Source organism: Mya arenaria, chromosome 17 (genome assembly GCF_026914265.1).
Source record: "Mya arenaria isolate MELC-2E11 chromosome 17, ASM2691426v1".
Taxonomy (NCBI): domain Eukaryota; kingdom Metazoa; phylum Mollusca; class Bivalvia; order Myida; family Myidae; genus Mya; species Mya arenaria.
The window spans coordinates 54,522,008-54,549,939 of NC_069138.1; the positions used below are offsets into that span (position 1 = coordinate 54,522,008).

The 27,932-nt window shown below is 37.3% G+C and overlaps 2 protein-coding genes across 2 annotated transcripts in view; one reads left to right on the plus strand and one right to left on the minus strand.

The window, feature by feature from the left end:
- Window positions 1-5,914: 5,914 nt before the first annotated feature.
- On the plus strand, window positions 5,915-15,574 carry LOC128224587 (28S ribosomal protein S18b, mitochondrial-like). The gene is made up of 6 exons (XM_052934499.1): window positions 5,915-6,022; window positions 9,970-10,144; window positions 11,363-11,457; window positions 12,943-13,014; window positions 13,606-13,732; window positions 15,375-15,574. Exons 1-6 carry the CDS (start codon window positions 5,954-5,956, stop codon window positions 15,518-15,520), a joined length of 684 nt encoding a protein of 227 aa, XP_052790459.1. The 5' UTR covers window positions 5,915-5,953; the 3' UTR covers window positions 15,521-15,574.
- Window positions 15,575-18,203: 2,629 nt separating this feature from the next.
- LOC128224576 (kinesin-related protein 4-like) overlaps window positions 18,204-27,932 on the minus strand; it is a 32,091-nt gene continuing 22,362 nt past the window's right edge. The window contains exons 31-35 of the mRNA XM_052934481.1: window positions 27,373-27,547; window positions 26,872-26,963; window positions 24,254-25,102; window positions 22,720-22,880; window positions 18,204-20,386 (exon numbers count right to left, since the gene is read on the minus strand). Coding sequence (XP_052790441.1) covers window positions 18,500-20,386; window positions 22,720-22,880; window positions 24,254-25,102; window positions 26,872-26,963; window positions 27,373-27,547 — 3,164 coding nt within the window. The 3' untranslated portion in view covers window positions 18,204-18,499. The remainder of the gene's footprint in view (window positions 20,387-22,719; window positions 22,881-24,253; window positions 25,103-26,871; window positions 26,964-27,372; window positions 27,548-27,932) is intronic.

A 27,932-nucleotide genomic window follows, 5' to 3' on the forward strand; every position in this document is an offset into this window, starting at 1 on the left:
ACGAAACCAAATTATATTGCGCCCGGAATAGTTAAGAAAGAAACCAGTATCGGAATAAAATATCAAAATTATAAAGGCTCACCGAATTATCAATTATTCAATTCTAAATTAAAGCTCGTATACAACCATAGTACCAGTAGAAGTCCAGGATAAAGCATGTTATATGCAATGCAAGGTAATGGTGTTGTTTTAATAACGCCTCTGGTCCAGATACATTGTATGAAAAACGCTTTTGACCCACGCCTTATTCATTAAAAAAAAAGATATTCAAATTGAGAAAATAAATTATATATACGTGAATAGAGCATACACTGGACCAGGGGCCACATGTTTATATCTAGGTAGGCCAGTATGGATGATAATTATCCTGCATATGCATATTTAAATGGACAAAAATCGGGCGCAGACCTTAAAAAAAAGAGTACATGAACAATCAAGAAAGCAATCAGAAAACTAAATCAAGTTAAAGAAAAATAAATCAAGTTAAAGTAAAAAAAAATGTCAACGCACTCTTTGGTCTTGAAGAAGTTTTATGATTTAATTAGTGAGGCAACTCGGAATTCGACAACAAAAAGGTCAGTTTACATAATTATATATGTATGCAGACTGGACGAAACGTCCTGTTCTCGGAACATTTTCTTGCCAATGAACTGTCCGCGAGTCTTGCTCATCCTTTAAAAAAGATACAAAACTTACAGTAGTTAAAGATTCTTAAGACATGCGTGTTATCCAATTTCTAAATTACAACAAGTTAAGACCAAAGAAATAAAATCATATCCAATAGTCAGAGCTGTGGTACCACTCTAGATGTCATTCATCGTGGGGCCCGCGGCATTTGGGGTTCAAAATTACTCGTTTGGCGAATATCCCACAAAACGGTGGGAATAAAACTCCCCCTTTGGCCTCAAAAATAGGTTTCAGTGACACTTAGGGATGTGACGGGGTGAAGCCATAATGCAGCCATACGGCGAGGGCAGACCTTTATAAACCCAACAACAACTGCATGCAGTAGAGTTCTTATAAAGTTTGTTAAGTGTTAGTATGTAGCTTGTTCAGACAGTTTTCATTGAAAGTTTCAATTTAGGACATATGCTAAATGTGGATATATTGAGGAATTAAATATTTAATACCAGATTGGATATCATGTCATATATTCTGAGTCCACTTTGAAATATTAATTGAGATTTATTATCAGTTGGACTCATTTATTATTTTAAACCGGGAATTTTAAAATCTTCAGTGTGTTGCGAAGTCCAAAAGAAATAAAAGGAAATCGGGGCAATTAAAACAATCTCCGCCACACGTATTTTCGATTTAAAAGTGAGCTGCCGATGCTGGAGGTGTGTTCTCCCGGTGCTGAGATACAGGATACAAGACATTTTTATTTCCCGACGTGAAAAACAAACCTACATAACATAACAAAACATTACAATGAATTGGTGACCCGGAAATAAAATCATACAGTTTTAAATAGGTTACATATTAGGAAAAATATTTACAATAGCCGTTTTTAATCATATTTCCGGTACTTAATTTATGTTTACATCGACCAAGCTAAAACACTGTGAAATGTTTTAGTTTTCCAGCCACTTAAAAGCTCTTAAAAACTTGTTTTAATAATATTATTATTTTCTTTATTTATGAGTCATAACAGGTGCTATTTCATTGCTGCAAAAGGTGGTTGGGCTACATACATGTACACGGTACGTAGAGTAAACCGATACCTAACTTTTTAATAGTAATTAAACAGCTGGATTTTACTTTAACGTCGCTTGAGTTCCAGACTGTTCTAACAGCATCTATTAGTGTTTTGAGAAAATTTCTGTTTGTAAACGTAATTTCACCATTTTTACATACCATTTAAAATACAATGTGTAAATGATGTATAAAAAGTCAATAACATGCAGTTATTAATTTTTCAGAATATTAACTTTTATAAAATCGAATCATGATGACCACAAATGTCACGCTATTGTTAAGTTCAATGATTTCCATACTGTTCTAATTGAGAACAGTTTGTGTATGTGCTATTGTACATGCGCTTGTTATTGACTGTGTTTGTCAAGTGTTCCAAACTGTTCTAACTTTTATGCATTTTGGAGTTGTGAAAGAAGTAAATCATGTGTCGTTGACACTATGACTTCATTGACCATTTAAGAGTTAGAGCAGCTTGGAAGTTATGAGAGCGGGATATTTAGAGATAGAACAGAATGGAATGTAAAATAACTCTCTAAATATAATATATAGACTGTTCTAAATTAGACCAAGTGAACGGGCTTGAAAATTATTTTTTTTTAATGATAAACAAATAAAAAATAACCCCAAAATCCACTAAGAACAGTATGGAATTCAAGCGACGTATTTTAAAAGTCTTTTTCAAAGACGTGTATTTCCTAAGCAACTAGCCCGTCTCCAAAACCAAGAAGGTCTAAATCAAACCCTCTATCAATTTCCTTTCCGTCAACCATGAAAACGTTAGACATCTTGCCGTTTTTGCGCAACGTCTGTGAAATTAATCGGCTTGCTCCATGACAAAGCATTGTGGCACGGGTCAACGACCAGAATAGGTATGGGCCAATCTAGGCTTTGGCTTATAAAACAACCAACACTCAGCCATGACCTGGTACCGGATGCTAGTTTTTTTATGTATCTGAGTTTGAGTTATGGCCGCGCCATTTTGATTCCCGAGTGACGTTTACCAGTGTATTCAGCATAGATGCACACAGGCGAGCACCATGATAATATTATACTGAACGCGTAAATATATTATAAATTAAGGAAAACTTTCTCAAAATTTGTTAATGGTCATTATAAGTTTATATCAAAGTACAATATTAGCCTTAAATCGCTAATTGCTAATAGTATTGGCCATCCCGATTTTTATGGTGATGTTTTAAAGAAAATTCGTAAAATTAAAATGTTTCCAGCTGGTAGTTTGGCAGATAAACTCAATGAATTACTTGGATTTTATTTAAACCGTGGATATAAAGGCAATACTTTGAAGAGTACTTGCTTTCTAGTTTTTGAAGATGAATTCCTAAAACAAAATATAGGGTTGAATATAGCATCCTTACATAATTAAGCTTTCAGTCCTTTGATTTTATGAAAATTTTGCAAATTCATGTTATCTTTAAAACCTTCTTTGGCTGACTCGGAGTGTTTTGGCATGTGACGTCATTTTCTTCAAATATTTTACATAGGTAATCATTTGGAAGAAAAGATTAGCTAATAAATGTCGCTTTTATTTTTAATAATGATTTGTTCCCAGTTTTAGAACAATGATGCTTTTTGATCACCCATTTTAAACATTTTATTGTATAAGGCAGACTGTGTGTGGTGCTCATAGTTTCAAACAATGACTGCATCGTATCTTTGAAAAGTTTTTGCATTAGGTGCTTTGAATTGTATTCCTCCGTATGCAGATAGAGTTGGCCCGGATCTCTAATCATTGAAGTACTTTGGGTTTAGCTATAAGTTTATTATTATTTGTTTCATTATTAAGTTTCCTCAAGTTAATGCATACTTTGATAAGATTTACCTTTTACGTTTTTTCTTTATTTAGGATTGTTAATTGGGATAAGATTGAGGTTTGTGCACGTAAACTGGTTTAAACACCCAGTAAATTTAAATTTTACTGACCGTTTCAAGGCGGTACCTAACACTCCTTAATAAACATACCTAGTTTTTATATATGCATTGAAAATTAAAGAAGTCCTATTTAAAACGAGATTATGGCAACAACTAGAAAGCAAATGTTTAAGATACACCTTGAAATTTGATGACGTTCAGGCATTTTTGTTATTACTTTATTCGGGATTGTTGGGATAAGAGTGAGGTTGTGCACAAAAACTGGTTTAAACCCACAATAAATTTACATTTTACTGACCGTTCCAAGGCGGTACGTAACAATCCTTGATACACATACCTATTATATATATATATAGTATGTATGCACTGTGCTGTTTGTGGAGTTTTGTGCTGTTCTTCCATGTTTCTTGTTTGTGATTTTTTGTTTTTGTGTTCTATGTATTTGGCGTTTACCCTGAGTGCCATTAAACTAGGTTTATGTTTAAAGTTTATGGGTACTGTTTATAGTCTCTATGTGTCCCTAATTAACATATGACGCGTGTACCGGTATAGTGTCATCACGTCACGCCTCTGGCATTTAGGGACCAATCGTTGTAAAAACAAGACATGCTAATATATACAACAACACAGATGTAGGAAAAAGGTTTATTATTATATTTACCAAACAAAAAGCATCGAATATTCGAATACCAATTTTGACATTCGAATATTAAACGTTCGATCGAATATTCGAATATTCGTTTGCATCCCTAGTTTAAACTATTTGCTACTGAGCTTGTTTCTGTAGTTTTTCACATAAGTATATGTATGTAAGCTCTAGGATACTACTTTGGACTCAGGTAGATACTTAATAATTATGAATGTAAAAATCATGGTCTAAAACGCCACACTATTCTACGAACTTAAAACGTTCACTAAGAGGCATTGAAATCTTACAAAAGAACCATTTACCGAAATTCATTACAGCTGTTCACGTCCGATCCCCTGCCATATAAGAACCCTTAGTTTTAACACATAACTCAAAAGGTATTTCAAACATGAGATATAACATATATGTGATACATTTATATCCATGATTATCAGATATATTGGAACGAATTTAATCGAAAGAAAAGCTTATATATGGAGAGATATAAAATGATTCTCTCCGATAAACCCTTGTCGAAAATGTGACCATGCATTTTGCGTTAAGGTTTGATACCAAAAAGAAAGTAAGCTTAAACACCATAAAGTGCTAGCACAATAATTGATGGCCGACTTAAGAATACTGAAACAGCTGGAAACGTGGGTCCATGACACTCACAGTTACTGATACTGTAGAGCAACTCCAGCACCGGGGAAACACACGTTCACTCTGTCAACGGGTGCCGATAACTTCAAGCACTGTTCATTGCCAACCATGAGCACTAGCACTGTTCAATATCATTCCATAAAATCCTCGAGAAAAATGTCAATATACAATTAATTTTTTCCCATTTAGAAGGCCAATCTTTTTTACCAGTCTTTACTCATTGTATATTTACAGTCGGTAGTTTTATATAAAAAAAAATCCGGGAACGATATATAAATTTGCTGAAGTCAAAAGGCATGCACTTGAAAAAAAAACCGTCCAAAAAAATCAGTGAACAAAAGATGTTTTAACGTGCGACACCAAACACCAACAGATCCCTTCAGGGAAAAGCATGCTCGGTCCTGAAGGGGTCCACTGGTCTTCATATACACTAACTTCTAGTATTCCTACAGAGCCCGGGCTTTGCTAATTTGCATATTACCAACCAAGTTTACATCCGTTATGAACGTACTTCCGTTTATAACGGAACGTTATTATGAACGCACATCCGCCGCCTACTGCGAGCCGTTACACTAATCCGCCGCCTACAGCGGACCGTTACAGATGTATGCGATTATCTACATGTATCTCTATTTCATAAAAGATTTAAAATTAATCACGTGGACTTGTTAATTCAATGTATTCTATGACATGTTCAGTTTCATTATGATTTTAAGTGCTCATTAAAATTTAGAGAGCAACCATAAATGTAGTCCACTTAATGGTCTACAACGAGTCTTTTGATGATATTTTTACCATGGACAGACAGGGATACACAGGAAATGTCAAACTAATAAAAAAAAATGTCCATGCAGATTGTGTTAGGCCCGTAAAACAGCTTGAAGAAACAATAATGAACAAAAGGGTTATTTTTAATTAATTAAATATCTTCATGATACCTTTTGCAATAAAATATGTTTAACCTTTCTGCTTTACACAGTTCACCTGAAAAAATCATATGTATTTGGTCCTGCCTTTGTTTAGATGTTACTAGTATTGAACTTCCGCCAAAAAAGTAATGTGTTTTCGCTGGTCATGTTGTCACGAAGAATTTTCAGTGCAATTGGCAGTTTTTCAAGTTCGATTTTGTCGACACGCACAGTTGTAAGCATTCTGTTTTGATTACGTTCGATTGCACGTCTTTCAATTGATAGTTACACTCTTAATAATGACCTTGGGTGTAACAGGCACATACTGTACTCAAAAAATCAAAAACTTTTGGTCCTGTGTCATGAGTAGTATCATTGATGACAAATACAATAGCCTGCTTTAATTTGAACAGACTGCATTCAATGAGAGGTGTTACTCATCAGAACTGTGTTCAGTTAAGGTGTTTGCAGCAAACTTTTGTGAATTGGTTCCCTACTGCAGTGTTTGTGCTGTGATGCAGCAGGGATACCAAACAAAACAGTTTGCAAACTGTTGGTGTTACTAGAAGTGTTAGCCTTAACTGAATTCACTTTTATTCAGTACTGATATGATCAATCTCTTGGCATCAAAAAGACAAAGCAGACATTAGCCTTGCCACAAACCTGCATACATGAGGATTTGGTTTGTTCATATTGTAACGTGCGACACCAAACAAACACCAACAAATACCTTCAGAGAAAAGCATGCTCGACCCTGAAGCGTTCTGCTGATATTTATATAAGTAAATTCTCAATCCACACAGAGCACAGGCTTTGCTAATTTGCATATTACCAACCAAGTTATCATACATACTGTGACGAATTTTACCACAGGCGTATTAAAATAGTTGACTGTAACCTTAAAAATTGTTGCTCTTTTTATTTTGATAGTCAGTTAGTTAAGAATAATTTTGTCCAATCAGAATGCTGATTGCAACCAATCAAAGTGCTTGGTTTTCAACCAATCGACGTGCAGTTTTAACAACCAATGAAAGCATTGCTTTGCTTGAGCGCTTTTCGCGGCGTATATGAGGCCGAGTTTTTCATAATATAGTCATTCTAGATGCAGTTACCATACAGTCAACATCAAGAAATAATTGGTATTAATCAACTTGAACTTTGTAGTTGCTTATCTTAAATATTAACTATATTTACCGAAAAGCTCAGCTTTGACGTATTGTATAGTTAATAGCTGACGAGTGGACCGGGTTGTTGTTGAATGATACAATAGTTAATTTAATGTGTACACTTCTATGCTCTTGCTAGAAAGCTCAGCTATCCCTGTGAGGCATAGTAAGTTGGAACTTCAACAATCTTTCAGTGAAAGCTTTCCTGTTGGATGAAGTTAGAGCGTATTTATATTTAGATTGCCGACGTAAAGTAAGAAAGTGAACGCATTTTATGTATTTACCACGAAAGCTCGGCTATCTGGTATTTCATAACTGAGTAGTATTTTAAGTATTGTTATTTTGAAAGATACAACTCTGTGTTTTATGCAAGAAAGCCCAGCTTTCTGTTAATTCACAGAGATCACTGATAAAGCAGTAGATTTAGAGTTGGAAAATCATTTTTATAAGTTGATCATAGGCATTTTGGCAACAGGAAAATTACTTATACAAAACTTCTTCTATAATTATTTTGTGATTATTTATTTGGAGCTCAATCAAAATCATTTGTACATAATCAAAAGGTTATGTAACCTTGAGGAAAATTATTTTATAGTTTCATCTTTTGTCATTTATTAAAGAGTTCTGCGATAACTTTGATAAAATAGTGTACAGCCGCTCGATACACTCCAAACACGTTACAATACTATGAACGTACTTCCGTCTATAACAAAATGTTATATTATGAGCACATATCACAATATTATGCCCCCTTCCAGTGTTCCAGAGGATTGCTATTCACATGTTGGTTGGTCGGTACACCAAACCTTTCAATAAATAACTACTGGCTAAGGTCACAAATCTGAACCCTTTTTAACAATTGTCTTTAAGATTTTTTTGTTGTAGTAAGTTAAAATTTGGTATGAAACATCTTTATCAACATCTGTCAAAGTATAGATTCGCGACCTTATCAATTTTATGTCGAAAATAGTTCATTTTATGGACAGTATATCAACCTTCAATTTATGCTATGGAGGGCACAAATACCGAACATGAAAAGCATTGTGCACTGAGCTACATTTTGATCTTTAAGCGTTTTAAACCATTGTATGACATTTTTAGAAAAGTACTCAACGAAACAAGATGAAACTTGGCAAGTGTGAGCAAGAAAAGCTTCTGTATTGATCTAGATCATGGAATAATCGATCACGGTAAACAAACAGCTGTTTAAGTAGGTTTTCGGGATTTGTGCCCTGTTCGGAAATGTACCGTCAACCAGTAGAGTACGCCGAGGGTGAAAGTCTTCCAACTTGGTAGGGAGGCTGATCATGATCAGCAGATAACCTCTTTACAATTTGAGGTCAAAGGTCAAGGATGTGGTGACCTTAAACACAAGAACCTTGTCTGATTGATTTATTGAGTATGCCTCAAACTGGCAGCGAGGTAGGTCTTGACCCCCTATTGATTTTAAGATAGCTAAAAGTTCATGGCTCAGGTGAGGTCAGAATGGCTCAGAGGTAAAGTGTCCGCCTCCCGACCAAGAAATCCTCGGTTTGATCCCCTGTTTGGGAAGTTACTTGTGGTCTCTCACATGGACACTCGGAAGCAGACTCTTTGAGTGTTCAAAACAAGCTTTTATCTTTCTACACAATCAAGCTAAAATAAATTGGTAAAAAGTTAAGGTCACAGTCATGGTGACCTTGAACACAAAAAGCCAGTGTGATTGATAACTAGAGCTTGTCATGACAAGCAGATGACACCTATTTATTGTGAGGTTAAGGGTCATGGTAGCATTGACCATAGACACCAAAATTTTGTCTGATTGATTACCAAGTATGCTTGGTCCTACAGTCTTCAAACTTGGAAGGTTGGTCATGAACAGCAGATGAGACCTTTTTATTTTTAGGTCAAGGGTCATGGTAGCAGGGACCTTAAACACAAATCGCTTGTAGGATTGATAACTAGAGTATAGTAGGCCCTATGGTCCTGTTACTTGGTAAGGAGATTGGTCATGATCAGCAGATGACCCTATTGATTTTGCGGTTAGAAGATCACAGTCATGGTGACCTTGAACTAGAATGGTTGTGCAATTGATAGCTACAGTATGCTTGGTCCTGCTATCCCCAAACTTGTAGAAATGTTGATAAAAACCTTAAATTTCCCCAGAGACATTTAATGTGAAATTAATTGGTTGCCATTGGGTGGGCATAGATGTTTTACAAACATCTCTTGTGTTCTGATAATGGCTATCCATCTGAAAAGGCCCAATGAACAAGGGCATTTATCACATGACTGTGACAGAGCTCTCTTGCTTTTTAAGCCCTATTACCGTAATTTTAACTTTATTTTTTTCACAACAAATATGCCACTTATGGAGCCCAGCCTTCAGTCTTTTACCAGAGTTTGATTGAGAGTTTAGTTTCTTAAAACATTTGGACAAACCTTTTCACAATACTGCCGTCTGGCGGAGCACTGTCAAAACATTGTTAAACTCTTGTAATAAATCGAAGGCGGGGCTTTTTAAGCAGCAGAAACTGCACTTTGTTTTATTCAATATGGTGTAGTAAAAGAAATGTTATCTTTGATTTAAGTCTTTATTTTAAGGAAAATGTTGCCATCCGTAGCATATAAAAAAATTATGACGTTATTTATCACGTGGTATACACGCAATGAACCAGTACTGTGTCATTTTTGACAGATTAAAAGAACATCATTCTGGTTGGTATTGAACCCACAACCCCTCTTCCTTGTCTGTTTAATGGGATGCTCATGTCATGAAGATGGCAAGGGACCCCTTTAAAATTCATGTATATGGTGGTGGTGATAAACTTGTCCTTGACAACACATGTACAGTCATCAACTTCATGATATAATCGGCAGCTGATAGGGCAAGAGTGTTGGGAAGACTGTTAGGAGGGTGCATTCCAATCTCAATAAAATGTTGCCGTGGAACAGATGTCATCTATCTCAATCTTCTATTTTGGCTTTAAAAAAAAATGGGGGAGGTTAAGATTAGTGAAGAGTGTTTGTTTTTCAGCTGCTGAATGGAGTGATAAGCAGAGCTGAGCTGTGTCTATCTTGTCACTTGCTTGATGCAGAAAAAGAGAAGAAAGCACGACCACCATTGACAGACAGAGAATTCGAAGGAAAGCCTGGCTACCTAGTAGTCAAAGCCCCACTTGAGAAATGTATCGAGTACCTGAAAAGTGAATGTAAGTTGGTTTGTGGTGAGCTAGTGTGAATTTGAAACAGGCTTTCATTTGACGTTTGTTTCAATATTTCGTTCATGTACATGTACTTATATAATGTTGTTTTTTGAGACAAATTTGCCATCCCAAATGTTTAATGTTTGAAAATTAAAAAAAAATGAGCTCACAAACTGTAATTGTATGAAAGGGTTATTGTATAGACCAAATTTGAAGGAACAAACTTGATCTCATTGTTATCTTTTCCATCTATATTTTTAAACTTGTCATAATTAGGCACGATTGGATTTTCCAATTTTAGTCAAAATGATGCATTTTTATACGCCCGAAGGGTCGTATTATATTATGGCCTCCATCGTCTGTCCGTCTGTCCGTCTGTCCGTCCGTTAGCAATTCTGTGTCCGGGCCATAACTTGGTAACTAATAAAGCGATTTTCAAATAACTTTATACAAATCATCACTTCATTAAAAGGACCTCAAGCCGAATCTTCTTCGGGCGTATAATGCTCCGTTTTGCGGTGCTCTTGTTAAACATCTGTTCATAGAACTAATTAATTTTCCAAATTTAAATGTTTTCCCTACCTACTTAGCCTGTTTTATGTTTGCATGTTACCAAACCATTATAAGTTTACCTGCGGAGTCTGTATTTTAAAAAAAAGAAAGTTTAGATATTGTCAAAGCTTTATGTGTTCATCAGGGACAGTGCAAAAATCTCAACTATGGCCTTACATGTATCACACTTAAAAATTGATCAAGACATTGAAACACATTATGCCAAGGCTAATATGCACGTTTATAGCAAGGATAGGGAAATAACACTGGCTTTAATTTTAAGTGAAAAATAAACTGGCAAGGTTTGTGTTGGCTTTTAATTGCTCTTGTTTAAAAAAAGTATTATTACATAAATTATAGAAAGACATCATAAAACTGTTGAATGACTTCAGAATATCTTAAAGGGTATCTAAGTAAGCCGGATATCATAAGACGAGCATCTGTTGAGAAAAATGCAAAATATTTTCAAACCTTTGTGGTATTTGACATAATCAAAGCACACTGCATATAAGTAAGCTTTTATATTGGCCGAGTCTGTGAAAAGCCCTGTAAAACACCAATTGCATTAGGGCATGTGTGTATTTATGGACAATTATGTCATATCGAAAATGTATTGCTCATCTCATGAAATAGTATTATCATGTTTATGACACCTGACTGTTCTAAATTCAGCATACAAGGCAGTTTATGGAGATGACCCAGTATGGAAGAATTACCGACGCAATGTGGTCGGGACCTACGCTATTCGACTGAGGACAACTTGTATTGTAAGTAGGCCAACAGAAGGAATAGCAGATGATATGGCCCTTCCCCCATACAGCAAACATAGGCTGTATGGTCCGCCAAACTTTGCCTTATGGTCTGCCAATCTTGGCCGTAAGGTCTGCCAAACTTGGCCGTAAGGTCTGCCAAACTTGGCCTTATGGTCTGCCAAACTTGGCCTTATGGTCTGCCAATCTTGGCCATAAGGTCTGCCAGTCTTGGCCGTAAGGTCTGCCAATCTTGGCTGTAAGGTCTGCCAATCTTGGCTGTAAGGTCTGCCAATTTTGGCTGTAAGGTCTGCCAATCTTGGCTGTAAGATCTGCCAATGTTGCCGGTATGGTCTGCCAATGTTGGCCATAAGGTCTGCCAAACTTGGCCGTAAGGTCTGCCAAACTTGGCCTTATGGTCTGCCAAACTTGGCCTTATGGTCTGCCAATCTTGGCTGTAAGGTCTGCCAATTTTGGCTGTAAGGTCTGCCAATCTTGGCTGTAAGGTCTGCCAATCTTGGCCGTAAGGTCTGCCAATTTTGGCTGTAAGGTCTGCCAATCTTGGCTGTAAGGTCTGCCAATGTTGGCCGTATGGTCTGCCAATGTTGGCCATAAGGTCTGCCAATGTTGGCCGTAAGGTCTGCCAATGTTGGCCGTAAGGTCTGCCAATGTTGGCTGTAAGGTCTGCCAATGTTGGCTGTAAGGTCTGCCAATGTTGCCGGTAAGGTCTGCCAATCTTGGCCATAAGGTCTGCCAATCTTGGCTGTTAGGTCTGCCAATGTTGCCGGTATGGTTCCACAATGTTGACCATTTTACCCTTCTTTATCGTAGCCCGTAGATGTGACGAATCCTGGTGCCATCTTGTATCAATAATCGTTAATTCTTTTCATAAGCCTATTTTTCATAAGCCTATCATAAAATGGACCAAATTTATGATATAATAACAGCAAAATATTTGTTTGCATTGTTCGAATGTGATTACGGTAAAAGCTTGAAAAAAAACTTTATCTCAACATTGTCTGCATAATAACTGGGGAATTTGAAACCCTTTATGCACCGCTCTTGTTCTTGTGTTTATAATGTACAAGTTGGTGCTGTAACATTTATAGGAATTTAGGAAATGCCAAATGTTTCCATCGAAACAGACCGTAAATATCACTTTGAAGACAAAAATCTTAGATAAAGTCTAGGTACTGTATAGTCATTGGCATAGTATTTTCATGAGCTTTGTCAGTGTCCTTTTGCAATAACTCTAGAACCTTTCAAGACATCAAATGAAACTTTGTAAGCATGTTTCCAAAGACAAAACAAACATATACAGCAAGGGCCCATAACTCATACCTTTATGATTGTTGAGTTATGCCCCTTAGACAACTAAAACACAACAGACAAGTGTAAGCATTCGCTCTGCATCACTCTTGTTATGGAATGAGTATATTTTATTGGCTATTTTGGCTCTTGGTAGGGCTAAAATTGAATGTACTTCTGTATTGTTGTTTTCAGAGGAAGGGAATTATTTCCACTGGTAGTGCCTGCCCTATATGTCGTGATGACTACCTCAAGTTTGACTATCGGGTACGGTTTGTCAGTAAATCAAAAATTTCCAAATTACACAATATGTTATGTATTTTAATTATAAATATGTGTCTGGTGCTTCAGAATAGTTATGAAGGTTTGAAACTCATACTTTGAGGCTGAAATTTTAGTGAAAAACTGAAATGTACTTTTACCTAAATGTATATTACATTACTGTTTTAATGAACTTGTATAAATTGGATGTTTAATATAAAAAGCTTCTTAACAACTCATGCAATTACTGAAATAACTTGGGTGCTCTGTAGCCATTGGTTTTAAACTGATAAAGTTTTTGGTTTGGTCGAAATGATCCAAAATTTATTGATTGGTCAAACATTTATCAAATAATAACCGATAACCAATCAAATCATTGCATAAGCCAACTAGCCAAAAGTTAACTTGTGAACAACTTATCAAAGTTTTATTCAATTGGCTGCTGAAGTTTATTTTGTGACATCGATAACTAGTACAAAGTTGATCATACAGGTTCATTTTAAACTAAAGCACAGTTTATACTTAATGTTCTAGTACAGAAGTTCTGGTATATCCAGAGACGTCAACAAGCTACATTCAGACTCTTTTATTTTCCAGCACACAGAGTTATTGAAGCAATTTGCTGCCCCGGAAACGCTTCAGGCAATGAACCCCAAAATTACAGGGCTATGTGAGAAACAGTACAAAAATCTCCAAATAGAACTCATGAAGGCCAAGGACAGAGGTATGCATGGTCTAGATACAAATAAGTTTTTGAATGAAATGTTCTGTTTTGTTGTTCATAGTCCTACTTGTAGGACGGGACCCATTAAAGTTTCACCTGCCTCATATGGGTGGGCAGGCTCAGGCAGAGTCCAGTATGCTGTCTTTATATCAAAAACTTTAGAATCCTTTGTCTAATCATCAAATTTTGGTCAGAAAATGTACCCCGGTATGTGCATAATATCTCAGACAAGTTTTATTAACAGCCATATGACTTTAGTCATTTGAGAGTTATCACCCTTTGATGATGGAAATTACCTTAAATTGGTATTGTCCTTTTAATAGAAGCCTTTTTCCAATCATCACCAAATTTGGTAAGAAAGTGTATGGCAGAATATCTCTGTCAAGTTCAATAACCAGCCATGTCGCCTCTGTCAATCCAGAGTTATTACCCTTGAATTGCCTAAAGCTGTATTTACAGTGTTTGCTCTCTAAATTTGGCCAAGTACAACCACTTATCACCAGACTTGGTATGCCGAAATAAGAAGGGGCAAATTTTGCGATAGTTGACTCTTGATATGCTTCCTATGATTTTAATTCTTATTTCTAGTCTACGCTTGTTCATTCTTACCAGAATTTTCTTCCATCCCTCAAGCTCTATATTTTTTCGCATGGCAAATCATCATGTTTTTGATTTTCTAATTTTGAAAATGAGACATTTCAATAGAAAAGTAACCTATTAGCTTACCGGTAAGGGCAGTCTAAAACAACTCAAAAAGTAAAAGACAACTTTTTTATCAAAAAGGCTGAAAAGTCATTGAGAATGATGTAAAAAAACCTTGACCATTGGTGGTATTTTGCTGAAAATACCTTTTTGTTGAACAAGCTTACTTTGTTTCCTTCGTGTTTTTCGTTATGCATATCCAAATATAATTTTATCCAAAAAAATAAACACTTTGAAAAGTTATGTATTTACTTTTTTCATTTTAAGTGAACTATCCATGTTTAAAAGAAAATAATCAAATGCACCATGTTCCTGAAGACCTTCCCAGAGAATTTGTTCAGATCTTCAGGGGATTTTGACATTAGCCCATCAGATTTTTGTTATTCCTCTAGGCCAAGATGAAATCAATTTATGCACCTTTATTTTTTGCTCAAATTGAACTTTATTGTCGCATTATTTTTTGGCATGTTTTACTTTAAAAGCATTTCACTAAATTAACGTTTCTTTTTAACAGAGAAGCAATGTTTCCAGTATGTATATGTTGTAAGAAATACTTGGATTTCCCCCCTCCTTAGGGCTATGGCATATACACTTTGATGCCTTGAACAATGAATGCAACCACCACATGTAAATATTACATTTGCAACATACACTACCAGCCATATAAACTATATGTTAAAATCGAAAGGGTAAACATTTGTACTTGCTTTTGACATTGAGTGTACAGTCGAAACCTGTTGGCTGGATATCCCAGGGATTGGCCAAAATACTTCAGAGCCTCACAGATATCGAGCCAAGCGGGAGAAGTTACACAGAGTAAAAAAATTGATCCTTTACATCAAGTTCAAGCCAATGAGGAAATCAAGCCAAGCGATATTGAGCCAAATGGTTTCGACTGTATGTACTTTTGTTTGATATTTTTACATTAAATGTGTTTCAGGTACTCTGGAGAAGTATTATGTACCCCGGGTGTACAACATGAAATATTACAAAGGAGCTGCCAAACAGCAGTCCCTGCTCCTACAACAAGAGCAAGCCGAGTTAGATAAAAACACTTCAGATGTATATGTGCAGTCTAAAACGTGAAAGTGTGTGCTTGTCTGTGTTTTTTGGCTATGAAAAATAAAATATACACATAAACTGGTCTAGTCCCTGTTCTTAACCTTTCTGCTCTAGATTGTCCAAATTTACGGTACCTTAAACCATTTAGTTAACTTTAAATTAGTAAGGGGACTCTGTTTCGCAAATGAATAGTAGCACATAATTGTATAATCCATTGTATTATTTTGGCCACCTCTGTCTAGTGACCATACAGAGCAAGGCTCATATTTACATCAAGTTAATTTTGTCTCCCCCAATGAATCGGGGAGACATATTGTTTTTGTCCTGTCTGTCAGTCCGTCCGTACGTCACACTTCCTTTCCGCTCAATAACTATGGAACGCTTAGACCCAGGAACTTCATACTTAGTATGCTAGTTGGTTATGACGAGTAGATGACCCATATTGATTTTGAGATCAGTAGGCCAAAGGTCAAGGTCGCCGTGACCTTGAGGTGAAGAAACAGTTTCCGCTCGATAACTCAAGATCCTTTGGTTCCAGGAACTTCATACTTGGTATGCTAGTTGTTCATGACTAGTAGATGACCCCTATTGATTTTGAGATCAAAAAGTCAAAGGACAAGGTTACCTTCAGGTAAAAGACGATATGTTGGCGGTGACCTTAAGCTTAAAAATGGTTTCTGCTCAATAACTATAAAACGCTTGTACCCAGGAAGTTAATACTTGGTATGCTAGTTGGTCATGACTAGAAGATGACTCGTATTGATTTTGAGATCAATACGTTAAAGGTCAAGGTCACTGTGACCTTGAGGTGAAAAAATGGTTTCTGCTCAATAACTAAAGAACGTTTGAACCCAGGAACTTTATACTTGGTATGCTAGCTGGTCATGACTATTAGATGATCCCTATTGACTGAGATCAGTGGGTCAAAGCTCACGGTCGTCTTCTAGGTCCCTGTTACCTTCAGGTAAAATGTTGGTGCTGACTTTAAGCTTAAAAGTGGTTTCTGCTCAATAACTAAAGAACGCTTGCACCCATGAACTTCATACTTGGTATGCTAGTTGGTCATGACTATTAGATGATCCCTATTGACTGAGATCAGTGGGTCAAAGGTCACGGTCGTTGTCTAGGTCCCTGTTACCTTCAGGTAAAATGTTGGCGCTGACTTTAAGCTTAAAAGTGGTTTCTGCTCAAAATTTAAAGAACACTTGTACCCAGGAATTTCATGCTTGGTATACTAGTTGGTCATGACTAGTAGATGACTCCTATTGATTTTGAGATCAGTAAGTCAAAGGTCAAGGTCACCATGACCTTGAGGTGAAGAAACGGTTTCCACTCAATAATTAAAGATCCTTTGGATCCAGGAACTTCATACTTGGTATGCTAGTTGTTCATGACTAGTAGATGAACCCTATTAATTTTGAGATCAAAGGTCAAAGGTCGCTGTTACCTTCAGGTAAAATGTTGGCGCTGACCTTAAGCTTAAAAGTGGTTTCTGCTCAAAAACTAAAGAACGCTTGTACCCAGGAATTTCATGCTTGGTATACTAGTTGGTCATGACTAGTACATAAACTCTATTGATTTTGAGATCAGTAGGCCAAAGGTTAAGGTCACCATGACCTTGAGGTGAAGAAACGGTTTCTGCTCAATAACTAAAGAACGCTTGCACCCAGGAATTTCATACTTGGTATGCTAGTTGGTCATGACTAGTAGATGAAACCTATTGATTTTGAGATCAGTAGGTCAAAGGTCAAGGTCGCTGTGACCTTGAGGTGATGAAACGGTTACTGCTTAGTAACTAAAGAACGCTTGCACCCAGGAACTTCATACTTGGTATGCAAGTTGGTCATGACTGGTAGATGACCCCTATATATTTTGTGCTCAATCCGTCAGTCCGTTCGTCACACTTCGGTTCGGCTAAATAACTAAAAAAACACTTGCACCCAGGAACTTCATACTTAGTATGCTAGTTGGTCATGACTGCTAAATGACCCCATATTGATTTTGAGATCAGTAGGTCAAAGGTCAAGGTTGCAGTAGTTGTTCACTACTTGATATGGGTGAATAAACCAAACTTCACTGTTGGTTCATCTCCAGTCCAAAGTTACAAATTTCATGTCCATTTATTTTTTATCACAGCTAAGACCACACAATAGGGGAGACGAGCGCTTTTTCCAAAAAGCAATCTAGTTGAAACTAAAATTTGTACACTTAAAAAGGGCATGTTAAAGCCATGTTGATTAAAGGTCAATGTCAGATATCTGGTGCCTGTTTCAACACAAATCTTGAGCACCAGGCAAAATGATCTAGATGTCATATTCTATACTGTCAGAGTGTCTCTTGCAAGAAGTTTATGGAGCGAACTCCCAGTTTTATGAATAACGCTCTGATACTTGGTAGACATTACTACTTGATGTGTATTAGACCTGGACTCTTGACCAAAGACCTACTTGTCTTGAAGAGTTTGTGCCCTTGAAAATGATTTTCACAATTTTAAGTGTATTTGACTTAATGGAACAAGCTTCTCCCAATTTTAGAAGAATAATGCTGATATCTAGTATGCGTTACCAATATGATAAGTAGAAGTAGTTGATATACTTTCATGACCAATGACCTATTTGTCTAACAAATAACATGCCCTTGAACATTATTTTTACACTTGGCTAAATGACTTGATGAATCTTTAATGAATAACATTCTAATACCTTGATGGTTTCTATATTTTATTCCAATCGATAGTACAAAAATAACATTAATGAAAAGCATAATCAACAGATTTTCAGTCTTGAATTGTATCGAACAACGAAGCGAAAAACAATCAAATACAATCTTAAACCATAACTAAATAACTGAATCAACACTAATATAACAATTGTTTGAACTGATTTAATACTGATTTTAAATGCTTCAAAATAGCCCATTCCGATTGTTCAGAATTTTGTTTAAGTTAATCCTGTCATTTACGACATCACTTTTAAACATTTAATATGTTGACTCAGTCAACATCTAGGCCATCTTTTCCGACACACTGTCTGTCTTCCCTGAATCTCCACCACTGTTAACATGAGCAGCAGTTGCAGTCATCTGATTTTGCTGCAAGTTTATGGCAGGCAGAGAGACACTATTCCCGGGACTCCCGACCTCAAGTTCCTTTCCGTCCGGCATAATGTACTTCCCCTCACTGTTGGCAAACAGCGGCATAAAGGCAAACTGTTGGGTATTTCCCACCGTGACGGGTACAGGTACGATCAATGGAGTCCCACGGGGTTCGGAACTGTTAGCCTGGTGTTGCATTAGGCTCATACTGATCATTGGGCCTAACATGCTCTGCATATTCATCAATGCTGCTGCCGGCTGTGGAGTAGCTGTATCCGCTGCTGCTTGGGATTGGTTGATCCTTGAAGGTGTGGACAGTTTCACTTGCCCTATTGCAGCTGATTGAATTTCAGAATTAGCTTGGTGAGGTTTTGAAACTATCTGTGTAGAAGTACTTTGTTGTTGGTTTGGTAGTTCCAGAGCTCGACTAGTCACTTCACAACTAGGACTATGTACTGAGTTCTGCTCATTGATGGTTTGTTGTTGACAAGATGGTGAGGGCTCAATTGTTTCAGATCGAACTATTGGAGAGGTGTCAGAGTTTGAAATATTTTCACAAGTCTTGGCAATCTTTGCTGGAATTTCTTCATCATCATCATCATCATCATCATTGTCTCTCTCCACTTTAACTATACGATAATCTTCCTCAACTTTTTCTTCAATTGCAGATTTTGCCAGTTTTCTCTTTTCTTCAATTGCAGATTGTACTAGTTTTCTTTTCTCTTCAATTGCAGATTTTGCCAGTTTTCTTTTAAGTATATTCTGGGTTGACTTTATACAGACCTCCTTTCCCATGGCAGATGCGCCCTTGTATGCGACAGGGATCGCTTTCTGTTTCTTCAAAGTCTCTTTCTTTTTCTTAATCTTATTTGGTGTCTTGGGTTGGTCACCCTGTGAAGGCTCATTTTGTAAGTGTGTCTTGGGTTGGTCACCCTGTGAAGGCTCATTTTGTAAATGTGTCTTGGGTTGGTCACTTTGTGAAGGCTCATTTTGTAAATGTGTCTTGGGTTGGTCAATTAGTAAAGGCTCGTATTCTGAAAGTGTTTTGGGTTGCTCAATTTGTTGAAAATCTTCTTGACCATCTGCATTTAGTTCAGGAAATGTTGAATTTGTACTTGTCCATGTCTTTGACTGAGCAGTTTCCCCCTGATTGCTTAGTTTACTATTCACAGATTTTAAAATGCTTATATTCTTAACCAGTCTTTTGGTTATTTTCATATTACTAGTGTTTCTATTGGATCGTTTCTTGTCAAGCCTGGTATCTTTGCTTCTTGGTTGTCCTCCTTTTGGCTTAAAGAAATAACTCTGCTTCTTGCCTCCTTTGTATTTGCTTTTACCCCAATTTGTCTCAGCTGTCATACATGCCTTCAATAATTTCTCTTGTATATTTTTGCGAGTTTTATCGATCATATCTTCATCATTGTCATCCTTTTCTTTCAATATCGGAATAGCAAGATAAGGAACTTTCGGATTATCTATCAACTTCTGTAATTCTTGCTGTTCTTGCTGTTCCTTTAAACTTGTCAGTTTTTCTGCTTGCTTTAAACATTTCATCTCATAATTACTCTGAAGCATTTTCTTCATTTTGGCGGACACACGTTTTCGTTTAAAATTGCCGACAATCTCATTCTGCTTAGGCTTCCTAGTTCTTTGCTTTCGCGTTTTAGTTTTTGGTTCTGGAATTGCCTCACTCATAATTGGAACATCTGGTATTTGGGCGACAAGCTTGTCAAAACGCCCTGGTATCATGGCTCGAATGCGAGACTGGGAAAACTGGTAGCTTGGTCGCTTTTTTTTCTGAAAAAATAACAACAATTTATCACAGAGTTAGATACAGTCATTTTTCAGGTCAACACGGTACTGATACTCTTAACAATAAAGCCATGTTATAGTCATAGCTACACTGTTAACCAAGTTTTAACACATATACACCGGGTTTTATCATACTGAAACCTGATTATTAGAATGATGTACGTCACATTGTTCAGGTTGGCGGGTGTAGTCAGGCCCAGCCTCCATGTCAAGTTTGATGATCATACGCTCAGGCATTGTAGAGATATCACTGGGAGAAGCTGTGTTAATGTTTTAGCATTAAAGGTCACCGTGACCTTGAACTTTGGCCCGATGACCCCCAAAATCTACAGGGGTCATCTACTGGTCAGGCCCAGCTTCCATGTCAAGTTTGAGGGCCATGGGTGTAGGCATTGTGGAGTTATCACTAAGAACCTTTTATCATTCAAGGTCACTGTGACCTTGACCGTTAGCCTGATGACCCCCAAAATAAATAGGGGTCATCTACTGGTCAGGCCCAGCTTCCATGTCAAGTTTGAGGGCCGTGGGTGCAGGCATTGTTGAGTTATCACTAGGACAACCTTTTATCATTCAAGGTCACTGTGACCTTGACCTTTGACCCAATGACCCCAAAAATCAACAGGGGTCATCTACCGGTCAGGCCCAGCCTCCATGTCAAGTTTGATGACCATTGGTCTAGGCATTGTTGAGTTATCCCTCGGACAAGCTTTAAATTCGTTTTACCATTAAAGGTCACTGTGACCTTGACCTTTGACCCGATGCCCCCTATAATCAATAGGGATCATCTACTAGTCATGCCCAACCTTCACCTCAAGTTTGGTGTCCATACGTCCAGGAATTGTTATGTTATCACTCGTTCAAGCTTTGGTCTACCGACAAACCGACCGACTGACCTACCAACCAACTGACTGACATGCGCAAAGCAATATACCCTTCTTCTTTGAAGGGGGGCATAAAAAGGTTAAAACTGAATACATGTAGCTAGTGTTGACATATTGTGACCAAATTTAGAATATAGGAGGACTTATGAATTCCTTTCTTTAGATTGACACGGTCAAGTTCACTGTTAATAAAAATAGTCACAGAGAAAGCAAACTCTACCAATCCACCACTTTAAGTTAAAGACTTGCAAAGTTTTGGTATATCATGCATGGATCACTGTTAAATTAGATAACCCTTGACCATAATTTTTATCTTATGGATAAACAGCCATAATTTGCATTTTATGCACAATAAGAGTTATCTGATTTGATAAAGTATGATTGATGGTTATGAACCTTTCTATGAGGTTTCAATGCAATACATGACGTAGTTGCTGAGGTATTAACTTAAATGTTGTAACATGCAAAACCTTAAACAAAATTTCATTTTTTTTTTTTTACATATGAACGTAAAGCTCTATGATCAACTGGGATTTGATCTTTTTTCAGCCGTCTTATTTCACCGGTTAACAGACATTTACACCAAATTTGGCTTATTCCAAGCGTCCAAATGATGCATATTCATTATTTATATACTCATTTCTGAGAACTGACTTGATAACATGGCCAATAAATATCAAATATAGTTCATAATCGTCCAAGCCAGCTCTGTCAAACAGAAGAGCACAGCATGGCCAAGTATAAAAGCGGCCTAAAAAAGGTAGCAGGGCCTTCCCACTGCTTTTAAGGCTTAGCTGGATCAGTTTTCTCTTATTAACAAGCTGTTGTCTGCTAAGCGCAGTGGTTAGTGCACTCGCTTCTCACCTAGGCGACCTGGGTTCGATTCCCAGTATGGTCACATGTGAGTTTGGTTTGTGGTCACTGAGTAGGACAATTGGGTTTCCTCCGGGCACTCAGGTTTCCCCCACATCTCAAGACCGTGCAACATTGTGCCAACGAGAGTGATTAATATAAGTTACAATAGCTTGTTTCACGATCATTGTAAAATCAAATAGTTTAAACTAAGCTAGTTTTTTAGCATCATGGTACTGGAATCACATTATTTAGAATTTTGTTTGAAGTTAACAATGTAAACAACTATGACTGTTGTTAATTTTTAAACGTAAATAATTTGATGATTATCTCATATATTGAAATTAATCGGGTACAGTTGAAATAGTAGTCTCAAATCTTGTTAGACATACTGCAGATCAAAGGGTATCCACGATGTTCCTGAGCAGCTCAGATTTGAAAGTCAACAACACTGACGTTAACAACAATGACGATAAGAACAAGTTATGAACAATCAACTCGTTATTTTTTTTACCATAAGAATATGGAATGGTAGATACCAATGTCTAATTTCAATAACACTCTGTAACTGAATACTGGACAAACCTTTACTGCTGGATCCTGCCCATCCTTTTTAGCTTCTTTACTATCACTAGTAGGGGGGATAACCGGGTGGCGGGATGATTTCCTAGCACTCTCCTTGGGAGTGTAGCACTTAAGCTTTGTACCCTTCTGTCTTCCAGGCCTCCTCTTAGGCACCTCCTCAACTGAAGTATTCATTTTAATAATAAGTTCATACCATTTGGATTTTGAAACATAATATGCAAAGAACTTGTTGAACTAGAGCTTTGTAGGGAAAACCTCAACAATGTCCAGCCCACCGCTGGATAACAATGATGAAACAAGGTTGTTGAATGAAATATCTTTTTATTAATACTTTTATTTTATTGGTATGGATTAGAGTGAGGTTTGTGCATGTAAACTGGTTTAAACCCCCAGAAATTTACATTTTACTGACCGTTCCAAGGCGGTACCTAACAATCTTCAGGCTTGATAAACATACAGTCATTACCTAGTTTTTTATATAGTATATATGCACTGTTCTGTTTGTGGAGTTTTGTGCTGTCATTTCATGTTTCTTATTTGTGATTTCTTGTTTTTGTGTTCAATGTACTTGGCGTTTACCCTGTGCCATTAAATGGGGTTTTTGTTTAATCTTTTGGCTACTGTGCTTATTTTTGTAGTTTTTCACAGAAATATTGTTCTTTGACCTGGGAATGTAATTGCTAGAAACCTTATTACCATGAACAACAGTTAAATCAATCAAGCCAAAATACACATTGAATGGAAATAATGTTGGCAGAAACTTAACTGTGCACAACAGGTATATCACTCAGTTAAAATACATGACAAGATGTTTGTCAGCAAAATGTCTTCAATACCAAGACCACTACTGTCTCTTGAGTGACGAATACCCTTTGTCCCAAACACACCACTTGGAATGGAAAACTATCTTTGCAAAGGGACAATTACTCTCTCAAATATTGGTAGTTTGTAACCAAAGTCGAACTTACCTATCTTTTATGGTGTTCAACTTTTACGAAAAACTTATTTAAATTTATTGATGCTTTAATGAGTTACAGTCCAGACATTAACAGCAGCCTGACCAACTTACCAACAAAAACAAATTACTCCTATATACCCTCAGCACCCCCCCCCCCCCCCCCAAAAAAAACACATTTTGTGAGAGGTTCATCCATAAAACAGTTTGGTAAAATGTTGTTCTTTGACCCTAAATGCAACTGATGGAACATTGATTACTAATAATTAAAAAACAAATCTGACCCATGAGTGACCTTTTACCATTGACCTACAATTGACCTGGGTCTTGCATGTGACACACTATCTTATCATGATGAGTATTTGTGCCAAGTTATTTAAAATTCCCCAATGCATGACAAAGTTACAGCCCAGACATTAAAAATAGGGTGGACAGTCAAACGCACGCACATACAACTTACCACTTTTGTGACGACTATGTCAAGCTCACCACAAGCAGACAATAAAAACACTTTTTTTCAATAAACATGTAACCTCTTTTTTTCCAGTTACTTAATCTGAATATAACCAATCAACCTACCTAATGGCTCAGTAGACCGAGTTGACTTCTCCTGAGGTGTAACATCATCATCATCACTGTCCTCAAAGTTGGCCTGACATCCCTCTTCAGCTGTATGTTGTTTGTTAATTTCTTCATCCATTTCATGATCTTCAGATTCATTTTTGCTTGTATTTGGGTTGCAAATTCTAATCTGACTAACATTCAACTCATTAACATTATTCTGACTTGTTATTGACTCATTTACAATCTTCTGACTTTCTTTTGATTCTTTTACAGTGATATCACTTGCTTTCAACTGATGGACTTCATTCTGGCATTCTTTCTCCACTGTCTGTGTAATATCTAATTGTTCTGGATCTGCAACAGTTTTACTTTCTTCTATTGACTGAGGAACCTTAGAGTTTAGATCGCTGTCAGGCACTATGTTTTCTGCAATCTGACTAGATCCTGAAATCACTTTTTGAGCATTACCATTGATCAATTCTAAAGCCTTGTCAGTTTGACATTCACTAATGTCATCATTAACATCATCCACCTGATCATCAATTGCCATATCTTCAACGACATCTTCAGTTGGTCTTTGTAAATCATTACTTTTATTAACACCTTCAGCAGAACCAGCAGATTTTTCACAAGGGTTTGTCTGCATTTCTTTAATGTCTGCAGGTTCAGTTTGAGATTTCTCAGATGTATCATCATCAACACCACCTTTTGATCGTGTAGTTCTTGTCCGATCCGTGATCGAATTGAGGGATGTTTTCCTCATATGTGGTTTGTATGTTCGATCTATGGATGGCCCCGCTTTTGGATTGGAACTGTTTGACTTGACCTTAGCCTGCTGAAGCTCTTTCATTCTTTCATATAGTCCTGAAATAAAATTGGAATTTTAATTTCTGCCTGGTATAACTGCAAGTTAAAGGGCCAATAAGGAATACATACACAACAACCTCAAAACTCATGTATGCAACAGCACATACCTGAACATTTAGCAAAGCAAATAACATTACAAGTATGACATATTATGAAACCAAACTGTGCTTTATTTCTGGGTAATCAATAATTTACACAATTTCCTAGATTACTATTTCCTTAAACCAAATCGTCATCTCGGACAAGGTCTAACTCTGACCAGGACAAGGTCCAAGTCTGACCAGGACAAGGTCCAAGTCTGACCAGGACAAGGTCCAAGTCTGACCAGGACAAGGTCTAACTCTGACCAGGACAAGGTCCAAGTCTGACCAGGACAAGGTCTAACTCTGACCAGGACAAGGTCCAAGTCTGACCAGGACAAGGTCTAACTCTGACCAGGACAAGGTCTAACTCAGACCAGGACAAGGTCTAACTCAGACCAGGACAAGGTCTAACTCTAACCAGGACCAGGCTCTAACTTTGACCAGGATCAGGGTCTAACTCTGACCAGGACAAGGGTCTAACTCTGACCAAGATCAGGGTCTAACTATGACCAGGACAAGGGTCTAACTCTGACCAGGACAAGGTCTAACTCTGACCAGGACAAGGGTCTAACTCTGACCAAGATCAGGGTCTAACTCTGACCAGGACAAGGGTCTAACTCTGACCAGGACAAGGTCTAACTCTGACCAGGATTAGGGTCTAACTCTGACCAGGACAAGGGTCTAACTCTGACCAGGACAAGGTCTAACTCTGACCTGGACAAGGTCTAACTCTGACCAGGACAGGGCCTAACTCAGACCAGGACAAGGTCTAAGTCTGACCAGGACAGGGCCTAACTCAGACCAGGACAGGGCCTAACTCTGACCAGGACAAGGTCTAAGTCTGACCAGGACAAGGTCTAACTCTGACCAGGACAGGGCCTAACTCTGACCAGGACAAGGTCTAACTCTGACCTGGACAAGGTCTAACTCTGAACAGGACTGGGCCTAACTCAGACCAGGACAAGGTCTAAGTCTGACCAGGACAAGGTCTAACTCAGACCAGGACAGGGCCTAACTCAGACCAGGACAAGGTCTAACTCTGACCTGGACATGGTCTAACTCTGACCAGGACAGGGCCTAACTCAGACCAGGACAAGGTCTAAGTCTGACTAGGACAAGGTCAAGGCAATCTGACTAGGTAAAAGAAGGCTATAATCATCCTGTACAATTATGACTGTGTGTACCGTAAATGCACATGTATGAATTTCAAGATCAACCAAAGTAAACAATATCAATTTCACCACAGTGTCATTGTATTCAAATCAATATTATCAGTCATTTACATGGGAACAATAAACAGCTAAATAAAGAATTTATGTAAGCCCTGCATTAGATTTTTATTTCAGATTTTTTTTCGAACACTGAAAAAGAGAAAAGAAATACAATAGAGTGAATTTAAATATGATTACGAGCAATGTTAAAAATAATATATGCTCTAAAGAATTGAGAAATAACCAAACAATTCTTTTTTCTGTGTCTCTTCTGGAGCCTTGCTTTTGCATATTGACATAGTTTCTGGCCCACATGCAGTCAGTCTGGGGAGACTGTGTATTTCATAAGTAAGCTTGCAAAAAAAACATATAAAGACAGTGTGATGATATTATTAGGAATTAGGAATTTAACAACTGGTAAAATAAAGTACACAGTTGGAATAGCCTGTCTTAAAAGGTAATATCTACTAACCAAGTCGTCTGAGGATCATGGTCTTCATCCTCTGTTGTTGTCCCATCTTTTGGTTTGAGTTTTTCTTCAAAGGTCTCTTCCTCTCTATCCTCCTAAAACAGGTCCAATAAACATGATGCAGAGCTACACTGATTGTATATTCATAACCGAACAAGAGGGTGAACTGCCACAAAGTACGTCCATTTTATTTTTAAATAAATTCCCCTTCACACCTCAAAAAATACCTACATACTATTACTCCCGGAATGTGGGCATATTCCTTCATGTTATACCCCTTCCCTGCACCCTGTTTTCATGGCTCTCATAAATACATTCCCCTTCACACCCCAAAAGGTACCTACTTTATATATGTATGTGGGGGTATTCCTTCAAGTTCTACAATCCCCACACCTCTGCCCCCCCTCTCTTTTTTAAGTACATTCCCCTTCACATCCCTAAAGGATCCTTCCCTCCCCACCCAGTCTCCCATACATCCCCCACCACCACCCAGAAAATACTTACTTTCTCCTGGTGCTTCTGGTCCTAGCATATTCCTCCATGATTTTCTCCACCAGTTTCTCAATCGCCTCGATTTCTGGGAGATTCTTGTCAAGCTCATCTTCCGCATTCTCTGGAATGACGTCATCAGCATCTGCTGTTAAGTCATCATCTTCAGGCTCCTCTTTCATTTCTGGGTCTGAAATTCCATTTAACCAGTTTTAAAATTGTAAGAAATATTCCATGAAAAGTTTGCCTTAAGAACAAGACCATAAATTAAAGTTTAAACATATCTAGAGCAGTGTTATTTTTTCTCAAGAACTATTGAAGCCATAGTTACGACCTTGTAATACAATATGTGTCTTGTTTCTAGCAACATGTCCTTCATGCTTTCTTTGAATATCTTGAATGTTTTTTAAGCTATGGCCAAGGTAACAATTTCTGCACGCTGCTTACCCCCATTCACCAACACTTAATGACAATGATGTGACTCTTTTTCCCGAAACACAACAGACAATCTAAAATTATTTACGCTTTTTTTCTTGATCATTTTTTAGGCTCAAAGTTTATAGCTTGTAAAAAAT